This window comes from Sander vitreus, chromosome 6 (assembly GCF_031162955.1).
Source record: "Sander vitreus isolate 19-12246 chromosome 6, sanVit1, whole genome shotgun sequence".
Taxonomy (NCBI): Eukaryota; Metazoa; Chordata; class Actinopteri; order Perciformes; family Percidae; genus Sander; species Sander vitreus.
The window spans coordinates 15,979,144-15,991,286 of record NC_135860.1 but is presented as its reverse complement, the minus strand read 5'-3'; the positions used below and the strand labels follow the sequence as shown (position 1 = coordinate 15,991,286).

The 12,143-nt window shown below is 40.2% G+C and overlaps 2 protein-coding genes across 2 annotated transcripts; both read left to right on the top strand.

Annotated features, from left to right (window-relative positions):
- The first annotated feature begins 503 nt into the window (after positions 1 to 503).
- On the top strand, positions 504 to 1,741 carry fabp4b (fatty acid binding protein 4b). The gene is made up of 4 exons (XM_078251868.1): positions 504 to 629; positions 1,059 to 1,234; positions 1,357 to 1,458; positions 1,619 to 1,741. Exons 1-4 carry the CDS (start codon positions 557 to 559, stop codon positions 1,670 to 1,672), a joined length of 405 nt encoding a protein of 134 aa, XP_078107994.1. The 5' UTR covers positions 504 to 556; the 3' UTR covers positions 1,673 to 1,741.
- A 1,829-nt stretch (positions 1,742 to 3,570) lies between these two features.
- LOC144519710 (protein FAM8A1-like) lies at positions 3,571 to 9,548 on the top strand. The gene is made up of 5 exons (XM_078253058.1): positions 3,571 to 4,063; positions 4,349 to 4,469; positions 4,618 to 4,741; positions 6,134 to 6,273; positions 6,371 to 9,548. The coding sequence occupies exons 1-5, from the start codon at positions 3,571 to 3,573 to the stop codon at positions 6,513 to 6,515; spliced, it is 1,023 nt and encodes a 340-aa protein (XP_078109184.1). The 3' UTR covers positions 6,516 to 9,548.
- The last annotated feature ends 2,595 nt before the right edge of the window (positions 9,549 to 12,143 follow it).

Below are 12,143 nucleotides of genomic sequence, written 5' to 3'. Positions count from 1 at the left end.
TAAAAATGCTCAGTTATGAACAGAACCTCTAAGAACAGTTTTATTTGCTTTTCAAAGGCGCTATCTTCTGGTCAAAACTAGTATTACACTACAAATAATTTATTGTTTATTTGACTATCATGTTTGCTATTATTGTTCATTGTTGAAGTTAAGGTGTATTATGCTTATTTATTTAGCCTATTTTATAGAATTATGTTTATTTGCACAATAAAGCATCATGTAGCTGGCTACTGAAGATGTTTGTCAATGTTGTTCAATAATGGATTTTGAATTTTTTCAGCTCCATTAATGCTGAAGTCAGCAGAACCGGGCAAAGCTCACATTTTCATTTCTATCAAACGCATCATGAAAATCTGATTTAAAAGGCACACCCCCTAATCTGCCCGTTTCCATGGCAACGTCAGCGCCTGCTCTTGGTTGGTTATCCATCAATCAAGCACGTGTTTGACCAGCCTTTACATAAGTAATTTCCCCTAAACGTCAGTTTCTCTGCGCTTTCCCGGTGGAACAGGAGTTACTGACATATCTAGCTAGTCTGAGATTTAGCTTCACCATCATGGTTGAACAGTTTATCGGAACCTGGACTCTGACTGCCAGCGAGAACTTTGATGAATACATGAAGGCAATCGGTATAGTCATATCTAATTCTCTAGATTGATTGATTGATTGATATAAGCTTTTGTTATGTTAAATGATGCGTTTAAAGCTTAAGGGTGGAATATGGGGTGGCATTTTACTGAACTGTATGCACTTTACCTTATGGACCACTGTTGCACTTTATGGACTGCTGATGCCCTGAAATGGGCCTACTTGTCGCTTTGTTTTTTTTTAAAAGAAATTATTTTATTTCTTATCCTATTTATTCTATATTTATATTTTTTTTTAAATCATAGGCTAATGAATTACTGTCACTGTCATATTGGTCCTGAGAGTGAATTTCGTTCTCCGTGTGTCTAACATGCTGAATGACAATAAATTAAATTGAATCTTTTGGTAAAAACACGTTACGTTTTACCAAAAACCTATAGTAACCGCATTTAACCCTCGTTGTGTTGAAGGTGTTGGCTTCGCCACCCGGCAGATGGGCAACATTGCAAAGCCTAACCTGGTGATCAGCGTGGACGATGCCGGGCTAGTTTCAATGAAGTCTGAGACTACTTTCAAGACCACGGAGATCAAGTTCAAGCTGAGCGAAGAATTCGACGAGACGACTGCAGACGGCCGAAAGACCAAGGTGGGTCATTTTTTTTTATTTTTTTTTTTTATATATAAATCAGCCTGGCTTTATAGATTGCCTAGTATTCTCGTGCCTCTAACAGCCAAACGGTTTCTTATTTTTGTGTTTTAATGTTTTAGACCATAATCACTTTTGAGAATGGGAAACTTGTGCAGCAACAGACCTGGGATGGAAAGAAAACCACTCTAGAACGAGAGATTCAAGATGGCAAACTAACAGCTGTGAGTAATTAAGCAACTATAGGCCTATGCTATTAAGATTGTGGATGGTAGCCTACCTTAATATACTTTCTCAATGTGAAGTGGCTATTAGAATTTAAAAAATGAGCTTATCATTAGATTATAATGTAAGATTTCTGACACTTGAACATTGTCTCAACAGAAATGTATCATGGATGACGTGGTTGCAGTGAGGACCTATGAGAAAGCGGCATAATTAAACCTCCCAACGTTGTTTAGACTTGACCCCCTGAGCTGCTGTCAAACATGTCAATAAAGTCTGAACTGTGACACTTCAATCGGTGTAGTTATGCATGATGTAACCAACGGGTTCTTTGTTGGCTCAAATGTCTTTATTTGCATGCTCCCAATCTTTTCGTCAATAGACCAGACTGAGCGCTAAATGCTAGTACACGCTTGCTGGGGGAACAAATATCCAGTTTTCCAAAACAAAACTCCACTTAAATTGGCATGCATTCCGCTTTTGTTAATGCTAAAATAATTTCAAAGCACCACTAATCATGAGGTCATAAATCAACACATGACCACTTGTCTCAGCAAACAAGACCACTAACCTTAATTTTCAACTAGAACTGAGGGTTTTTTTTCCTCCAAATTGGGGGCCCAAATGCCTGTTAGTGGGCGTATTTGGGTTGGTAACATTCGGATACAATGTCCAGTTGACAATTAAACCCGTTTAAAGCTATTAGATATGGGCAGGGGACTTTACAGAGGTCTTTTGTTCAAACGAGAAAATCGGCATGTATCAGAGCAGTCCTCTAATGACAAACTTCAAGGTTTTAATGACCTTGTGCTCAGGCAACTATGAGTACTGACTAATGAGAAGCTGATTTTGTTATCTCGAGACACCTTTGTATAAGACCATGTCACATGCACAGTTTGGGCATTTTGCATGTTGACCATAGACAACTTTGTAAAAATGTCAAGTTTTAATTTTACTTGAAAAAGGTTTGTTTAAAATGTGTGCAAATTCACAACTGAGTTGGTTTCCAGACCTTCAGTTCTCCCAACTCAGATTTCTAAATACCCTATTAATGATTAAGCTTACTCTGGATAGTGTGTGGGTGGGTGAAGGCAGACATCCTTTTGTAATGGTTTTACCCCTTAAAACACATCACGAGCTGATGAATTCTTGTTTGTTAGTTCTTGCTTGAAAGCTGCTTTGTTGAATGCACCCAGTGGCTATGCACAAACACGTCTGTGTGATAATTGTTTAAACACACACTTTAGACAATTCTTTCTGTAGGTCTTTCAATCATCTGCAGATGGACTCATAGCAACACACGCACATCAAGTGCATGTATGCTTGAATGAGTGAGAATAGCTGCGAGTCATTTATCCAACTTCAGGGTTAAGTATTATATCAAACACGTCCATGTTCTCTAGAGTACAGAGATGCTTTGTAGGTTACACATATTCAGCCTCATACCTGAGTTTCTCTGAGTCCGTAGGTTGCATGATTAATAAGAAATGGTCAATACGTATGTGTCTTGGACTGCTATTTATGTATCAATACTTCAAAAATTGCCTAAAATGTTACCAGGACCTAAAGTGATGCATCAAACTGCTTGAGTCTGAGTATCAACCAGCAATGTGAGGCGCTTATTCCAGCAAATGTTTTGCAACAATAAATTAAAATGGTTTTGAAAACTAGGCTATACTTTTCAAATCACTTAAGTACTAATTAATGATGTAATAATTATAACTGGATGAGGCCTCATTCAAACAAATCAAGGTCAAAAGTGACTTTTTTTTTTTGCTGCATTACTTGGCTTGGTCATTTGAGTTATGACATGTGAATTTGAAGACCTCAAATGTCATAATCTCACTGCAGTTTATATCTTGCAGACCCATGCTACCTCCTTGCGGCTGATACTTGTAATAGCAATTATTGGACAGTACCACTATATCCTAATAAGCGGGTCCAATGGTCACATTTAGTCGTGAAATTGACAAGGGTTTTATGAGAGTTAGTCTGTCTTTAACAAAAAATGTTTAATTCATTTTAAGGCAATATATTTTCAGACAATGTTTTCTCGATCATAAGGTCCACTGTACAGTTTTCTTGTCTTTGTCCAGATGAAATGATCCGGAATGACGTCTTACGTGACGCCATCATCAAACATGGCTGACGAAGAAAACACAAACATGGAAGTCGATAAGGAAAAGAATAAACCTTTTTCTACCACAGTTAAGCCACTCGTTGACGAGGTTACCCAACGAATTGGCAACCAGAACAATGTCGAAGGCAAAAAGGACGCCGATGAAAGCCGCGCCACAACGGAATACTGCGAGAAGCTGCAGGGGTGGATGTGGCAGTACTACACGGGATATGTGAACTGGCAGAGCTGGATGGCAGCGTCAGCCATGTCCTCACCTTATTATTTACAGTCAGCCAGTGGGACGTCGACGACACCACTTGATATCAATTCCCAGAACTGGTATAACAGCCCGTTTGGTCTTCCGTTGTCGCCTTATCCACCTGCCGTCTCCCAAAGCATCCGGGTAGGTGAAGCCGCTGGCGGGGCTGCAGTGGCCGCTCAGCAGCAACAGCAGGCGCGGGAGAACGGAGTCGCACAGAGACCAGGTGAAAGTTGCTGGCTTTGAGTTGACCGTTTAGTCTCCAAGTTGTCAAAATGTGAGGTTACAGAGAACAGACAACCACCCAGCGTTAGATGTCAAAAAAGCAAATAATGGTTTTTAACGTAGGTCTATATGAAAGTATATGTGCCGTGGTTCACAGTACTTCAATATGCACCCATATGAGAGAGAGGTTTAGGAATGACATATTCAGCAATCACATATGGGTGTAAAAGGGTGTTTTGAAACAAAGTTTACTGTACCTGCTTGACTTATTGCTACTTTTAACCAGGTCGGGAGTATAGCATTCCTTCACCTCTCCAAAGACTCCTGGCTGAGATGGTGGATTTTTTCATACTGTTTTTCATCAAAGCAACCATAATCATCAGTATTATGCATCTGAGTGGAATCAAGTAAGTTTCTTTAAATTCTGTAAGTAGTGGTGGTCTGTAGGCTATGCAGTCATGGTGGTGAAATAATGATTAGGCCTCTGTTTTTTCACCATTCAATTGAGAGGGAAAAAAAACACTCTTTAGATTAATATTTGTCTTTGCTTTATAGGGATGTTTCCAAGTTCGCCATGCATTTCATAGTGGAAGAAATCGATGAGGACACATCGATGGAGGAGCTACAGAAAATGATGCTTGTTGCACTTGTGTACCGGATATTAGTGTGTTTTTACGAGGTGAGCACTTGTGTAAAGGGTCCATTAACTAGGGGTGCACCGAATCCAGATTTTTGGGGTTCGGCCGAATACCGAATCCACTGGTTAAGATTCTGCCGAAACCGAATCCTACTCCCATCCTCAGTCCATTAACACAGTAAACACATTTATGAAGTAAACAACGTCCACAGCCTCTAAAATAGTTAGATGTAACAAGGTAATGTTGAATTCACACACTCTTTTCACATCATAGGAAAGCACATTGCTATCACCAGATGAGTGACAATTTTGTTTGGGAAATTTTCGCTAACCAGTGTATGATGAAGGCATGTTGGGTGGGTGAAATTAGAAATCTAACGTTAGCTAACGAGCAGCAGCCGGCCAATCGGTCGCTCCGCTCCCACTGTAGGGAGACTCATTTGCCGAGAGAACAGCTGACAGCCCGGGAGAGGCAGTGTCTACACAAGTTTTTAGCTGTGACTGTCCTTCCTTTGCCGTACCTGGGGTTGCTGCATTTTGGCTGCTGTCTGTAGATTCCTTCATGCACAACTCGTATGATTTCGGATGTTTCATACGCAAACGTTTTAACAGCAGCGATGTTGTGTAATGTTTAGGGTCCTTGCCACCATGAGACAAATCGGCATTGCAAATTGAATATGTAGCTCGACTTGAATCACCTTCTTTTGACTGAAAGTACTGTCAAACAACACTTTTTCTGCTCATAAGTTCCATTTTCACTTTCTCACAGCCTGCTGCATTGAACGGTCCACCTACGTAAACACCTTCCCGCGGCGTCATTACGTCGACCAGCGTAGCGCAAGTGTAGGGTTCGGCGGAAAAAAATTCTAAGGTTCAGCAGAAACCGAACCCTGTCAAAAAGCCCAATATTCGGCCGAACCCGGATCCTGGATTCGGTGCATCCCTACCATTAACTATCTTCACTGGCTCCCTGTTGCATATAGGATTCAGTTTAAAATTCGTACACTTACATACAGAGCATTGCATGGTCCGGCTCCTGCATGTGTGGCTGAGCTACTTCACTCTCTTAGGTCAAATATGTTAAACTTGCTGTGTCCCAGCCTTAAGACCGTTGGGGATTGAGTTTATGAGTCCATAGCATCTAAACTATGGAATGCTCAGCCTCCACACTTACGGTCTTACGGTTGTTTTTGTGGATTCTTTTAAAAGGCAGATAAAGCCACAAAGCTGTTTAGACAGGCGTTTGGTTAACCTGTCTGCATTTTCTTCTGTTTTTCTTCTTCTTTTTTTTCCACTTTGTGACTTATGTATGTGAAAAATGCCATCTAAATACATTTTAGTTACTTTACTTTTTACCTGTGAAATTTTTCTTTGAAAATGTTGGAAAGCGCCCCATGCAGTTAAGTGACAGCTGCTACACCATTCTCCCTTCAGATTGTGTGCATTTGGGGAGCAGGAGGAGCCACTCCAGGGAAGTTTCTTGTTGGACTCAGAGTTGTCACGTGTGACTCATCAATTCTGGTTCAGCCTAACAGGGTGCTTGTAGTGCCAGCAACTAATGTCTCTCTGTCTGCGTGAGTACTTCATTTTAAAGGTTATCTTTCAAAATGTTCGTAACAAACGTGCTCCTCCTGTATGTAATGTAACTACTGTCTCTGTCTCCCTCTGCAGATCCACTGTCCGAGCCTTGAACAAGAACTTTTCAATTGCCTTCTTCTTCCCAGCCTTCATCACACTTCTGTTTTTCCAGCACAACAGGACTGTGTATGATATGGTAGCTGGTACAATTGTTGTCAAGCGCTCCAGGATCAGATGACCCAGAAGAGAATCCTACACTAATACTAAAGATGCACAGTGCTAGTGTGTGTTGTTTTATAAATACCTGCAGAACTCAGACATTAGCCTTTCAAGGTATCGTCAGAACATGCAGGAGCATTAAGATGGTTGCAGAGAGTTTGATACACATCAGTATGAACTATCTCAGTTCCCTACATCTACATACTGACACTACGACACATACTGTATTTCTGCATGTATTGCTACATGCTGCTTTCAGAAACTGTTCCTGTGCCAAATTGATGTCTCCTTTTGAAGACAGGAATAATTATGGTATATGCTACCATTTCATTAACACAACATTTGCCTCTTTAAAATACTAATCTTCCAGATTAAGGGTGAATGTCTCGTATTCCACAGTATTGAAGTTGCTAATCATGCATTCATGAGATTACACCTTCAGTATCTCTTTGTATTCAAATTTTGTCTTAAAGCGTAACTCTCGCCAAAATGTACCCAAGTCAAGCTTTCATTTAAAAGCATATTTAGGACGGAATCACCACTTTTAAGATTTACCGTATTTTCGTTTTTCGGTCAAATGGCCTTTTGAATGGGAGCGCTAGGGGCACTTCTATGCTAGCCTCAAAAAAGCTATTTTAAAAACACTAAGAAGGCTCGACACAACATGAAACTTTGCTTGTATCACCATGGGCTCTACACCTTAACGAAAGCATTGACAACATTGTTTGTGTACCCAGAGTTTACTAAAAAAGGTTTTGAACAACTCACCATAGGTCTTGTTTCCGGCCGCAGCCATTTTATCAGTCAAAACAATCGATTTCCGAATGCAACGTAACAGGGAGGAGAGTAAAGATGGAAAGCTCCTAAAGCTTAGTTCCATATAAATGCACGGATTATTTCTTGTTTTTCGTTATTGAAAAACAATATTAACCTTGTAGTTGAAAAAGGAGCCTCATATGGAGTCCGTTCATTCGGATATCGACTTGTTTTGACTGCCGAGGTGGTAGCGGCCGGAAACAGCAAGAGCTACGGTGAGTTGTTGAAAACCTCTCTTTTTAGTAAACTCTGGGTACACAAACAATGTTGTCATTGCTTTCGTTAAGGTGTAGAACCCCTGGTGATACAGTGGGGAAAACAAGTATTTGATACACTGCCGATTTTGCAGGTTTTCCTACTTACAAAGCATGTAGAGGTCTGTACTTTTTATCATAGGTACACTTCATCTGTGAGAAATGGAATCTAAAAAATCCAGAAAATCACATTGTATGATTTTTAAAGAATTAATTAGCATTTTATTGCATAAGTATTTGATCACATACCAACCAGTAAGAATTTGGGCTCGCACAGACCTGTTAGTTTTTTCTTTAAGAAGCCCTCCTGTTCTCCACTCATTACCTGTATTAACTGCACCTGCAACTTGTTACCTGTATAAAAGACACTTGTCCACACACTCAATCAAACAGACTCCAACCTCTCCACAATGGCCAAGACCAGAGAGCTGTATAAGGACATCAGGGATAAAATTGTAGACCTGCACAAGGCTGGGATGGGCTACAGAACAATAGGCAAGCAGCTTGGTGAGAAGGCAACAACTGTTGGCGCAATTATTAGAAAATGGAAGTTCAAGATGACGGTCAATCTCCCTCGGTCTGGGGCTCCATGCACAATCTCACCTCGTGGGGCATCAATGATCATGAGGAAGGTGAGGGATCAGCCCAGAACTACACAGCAGGACCTGGTCAATGACCTGAAGAGAGCTTGGACCACAGTCTCAAAGAAAACCATTAGTAACACACTACGCCATCATGGATTAAAATCCTGCAGCGCACGCAAGGTCCCCCTGCTCAAGACAGCGCATGTCCAGGCCCGTCTGAAGTTTGCCAATGACCATCTGGATGATCCAGAGGAGGAATGGGAGAAGGTCATGTGGTCTGATGAGACAAAAATAGAGCTTTTTGGTCTAAACTCCACTTTCCGTTTTTGGAGGAAGAAGAAGGATGAGTACAACCCCAAGAACACCATCCCAACCGTGAAGCATGGAGGTGGAAACATCATTCTTTGGGGATGCTTTTCTGCAAAGGGGACAGGACGACTGCACCGTATTGAGGGGAGGATGGATGGGGCCATGTATCGCGAGATATTGGCCAACAACCTCCTTCCCTCAGTAAGAGCATTGAAGATGGGTCATGGCTGGGTCTTCCAGCATGACAACGACCCGAAACACAGCCAGGGCAACTAAGGAGTGGCTCCGTAAGAAGCATCTCTGCAGTGTGGGCAAACCTGGTCAAGAACTACAGGAAACGTATGATCTCTTTAATTGCAAACAAAGGTTTCTGTACCAAATATTAAGTTCTGCTTTTCTGATGTATCAAATACTTATGCAATAAAATGCAAATTAATTACTTAAAAATCATACAATGTGATTTTTGATTCCGTCACTCACAGTTGAAGTGTACCTATGATAAAAATATTACAGACCTGTACATGCTTTGTAAGTGGGAAAACCTGCAAAATCGGCAGTGTATCAAATACTTGTTCTCCCCACTGTACTTCGAGCAAAGTTTCATGTTGTGTCAAGCCTTCTTAGTGTTTTAAAAATAGCTATTTTGAGGCTAGCGTAAAAGTGCCCCTAGGACTCCCATTCAAAAGGCCATTTGACCGAAAATACGGTAAATCTTAAAAGTGGCGATTCCGTCCTAAATATGCTTTTAAACGAAAGTTTGACTCGGGTACATTCACAAAAAGACTCTAGGTTGCATTTTGGCGAGAGTTACTCTTTAAGAGAGTTGTATACTCAGATTTTTCAATTTTGAGTTGTTGACCTTCATCACTGCAGTAGTGATGGCGTCACGATCAGCTCTTTTAGCTGCTGAAATGCTGTGGTTCTTAGGCACATTTAAATGTATCGAAAGGAAATGTTAACCTGATCACAATTGCTTTTCCTTTTACTCTGAAAGCATGTGTGTGACTGAAATTTAATGTATGACACATTTTATGTGATTAGCTGTTATTTGCATTTAAAAAGATTAAATGAAACCACTATTTCCCTGCATGTTTGAGATGTACGTATGTCTTTTAGCAGTTTGTCTGCTCTGTTATATAATAATTCCCACAATGTTTTGATAATAATTAAGTGGCCTCATGTTTGGTTACTTAAGTTGCATTGACTCATTAACATGCAATTATATTTTGCCTCATGTAATGGGTGCTTATCAGTTTAGAGACACTGATGGGTAAATAAATGAATGGAGAAACACAATAAATGCAGACGCTTCCATACAGGGCCAGAAGGGTCACTGAATAGTTAAAATAAATGATGTGAATCATTACCTGTGGCCTTCATAGTCACCAAATCTTAACCAAAGACATTTGGGAGATTTTGGACTGACTTTTTACACTTCACTAGTGTTCTTGTATAATTAATGCAAAGTTGCATTGAAGCTGCTCTGGAAGCTTGTGGTGGCGCAAACCACTTAAGAGACTATGATGTTTTTTCCTTAACCACCCATTTATACGTTTTCCATTTAGTATGCCACAGTATGTGTAAGATTTTGTCCAAATGGCACTCTTCTTCCACAGTAAAAACTTGTGAATGTATTCCACTCTAATTTATTTAAGAAAATATGACGCATAGGTGTTTTTCAAGTTAAATATGTCATAATAAATTAACCTTGTAATTAAACTAATCATTGCAATCCATACATGCAGTAATTTGTAAGATTAAATTGTAAATACAGAACACAGTGATCACATTCTTAGTTACAGAGGTTTGGCTCCACCTAGTGTATGTTTGTTGGTCATACAGACATCACTCTTCCTGGGTTGATGCAATAGCAGAATAAGCCCACAACACTGTGACTTTTCTGGCATGTCATCGAATAGTTGGCAAAGTGTTGACGTGGTGATTGTGTTGGGCCCACTAAGTGGCAGCTTCAGCTGACAGCCACAGATGGTACTCCCAGATTACAGAGCGACCCCCCCCTATGCTGCTGCCATGCAACATGCCATTACTGTAGGCGACGGAATAATATAAATCATAGTTGTGAAGGGCTTTACCGAGGAACAGAAAAGTGTGGGCAGACACTACCCACCACCCACCACCATTACTGCACTGTTACTCATGAGTCTATTTGGAGTTGAGGCTATTTGTAATCTATTTTTGTATTGATATGCTCTGGCTCAAATCAAAAGGGAAAGTGCAGGAGGAAGGTTTTAGAAGAGCTCAAGGAAACAATTATTACTACAATTTATGACAGACCTTTTTAAGGAAACTACTTAATGTTGCAATAAACCTAACAGCCCTTGTAGTGATTTAACAAATAACAATCAGTTATTGTTAAAAACACTAATACTTTATTTAAATCACAGTAAAGATCATCCTTGTGTCTATGAATAGGAATCCTAGTGTGGCACTAATGATGGCAGTGCAGATAATTAATTCCTGCTATTGCCGTCGACTCATCCATCAAATGGCTTAATTTGTTTTTTGTTAAATATATATATATATATATATATATATATATATATATATATATATATATATCACACCAGACTAAGAAGATGAACTCAGACATGGAGGAGTAAGAAGTGATGAGTATATCCTCATCGCCACAATCTGCAAAAACATTTTTGTTTAATTCCCCATTTTCTGTGTCTGCTGTTTGATGCCATGTTTGACAAATCTAGTTCTTTGCTGCCACATGACATGCCATACGGCATTGAGTTGGTCATGTGTCCAGCCTGAGTTCCTACCACCCTTTCTGGCCCTTTTAACAAGGGAGTCATCTACAGGCAGCATGGAGGGCTCACAGCTTTCTCTGAAAGCCATGTGTCTGTGTCTGAACAGAGCCACGTACAAGGCAGACGGATAAGGTAAACAATCTGGACTAAAGTATTCTCTGTGAATAATACGGTTTTGTGTCGTCTTTAATGTCATTATTCATTCATTACAAGCACTGAAATGGCAGCTGGCTGATGCTCTTTCACACACACACACACACACACACACACACACACACACACACACACACACACACACACACACACACACACACACAGCAGTAGGCTCCAGGTGCTTTGAAGTTGTGGAAAGATGCTGTGGACTGAAATGCTGCTCAGTGTTGTTGTTTCTCCCAGTGTGTCTGTGCCTATTGGTATTCCTGTTGGAGTCAGTAATTACAGGCTGGCTGGGTTCTGTCTAAGTGGAGAGGGCTGTTGACCTGTTGACTGGGGAAGGATGTGAACGCCTGCTCCAACACTAGAGATGTCATGGGGGACACACTCATGTATAAATGTGCACACATTTCCACACACATTTTTCATTTTTGGTATTCTTTTGAGGACCTTTGTGACTAACAATTCAATTTACATACATTGGCAATGTTAATTGATCTGAGCACAGTGTTGAATATTGACTTATTGACTTAATTTGTATTTATAAGGGACTGTACATAAATGATTATGCGGGATAGTGGGGAAAAAGGGGAGGGTTATGTATTTTTTTATTTTTTCTGTAGAGAGAGTAGTTTTAATTTTTGGAAGAGCAGGGGAAGGGCTATTAAAATTTTCTCAGTGTAGTCTTCTCAGTCTATCACTTTAGACAGTGGTAATAACTTAAACTTCATTCTACATTTAAAAACAGAGTGTC

What these genes read in the sequence shown, in the direction of transcription:
- fabp4b (XM_078251868.1), top strand. Translation starts at nt 557, where the DNA reads ATGGTTGAACAGTTTATCGGAACCTGGACTCTGACTGCCAGCGAGAAC. An exon ending in TGAATACATGAAGGCAATCG is followed by an intron (nt 630 to 1,058) that starts GTATAGTCATAT and finishes GTTGTGTTGAAG; the next exon opens with GTGTTGGCTTCGCCACCCGG. An exon ending in CAGACGGCCGAAAGACCAAG is followed by an intron (nt 1,235 to 1,356) that starts GTGGGTCATTTT and finishes TTAATGTTTTAG; the next exon opens with ACCATAATCACTTTTGAGAA.
- LOC144519710 (XM_078253058.1), top strand. Translation starts at nt 3,571, where the DNA reads ATGACGTCTTACGTGACGCCATCATCAAACATGGCTGACGAAGAAAAC. An exon ending in CGGAGTCGCACAGAGACCAG is followed by an intron (nt 4,064 to 4,348) that starts GTGAAAGTTGCT and finishes ACTTTTAACCAG; the next exon opens with GTCGGGAGTATAGCATTCCT. An exon ending in ACTAATGTCTCTCTGTCTGC is followed by an intron (nt 6,274 to 6,370) that starts GTGAGTACTTCA and finishes CTCCCTCTGCAG; the next exon opens with ATCCACTGTCCGAGCCTTGA.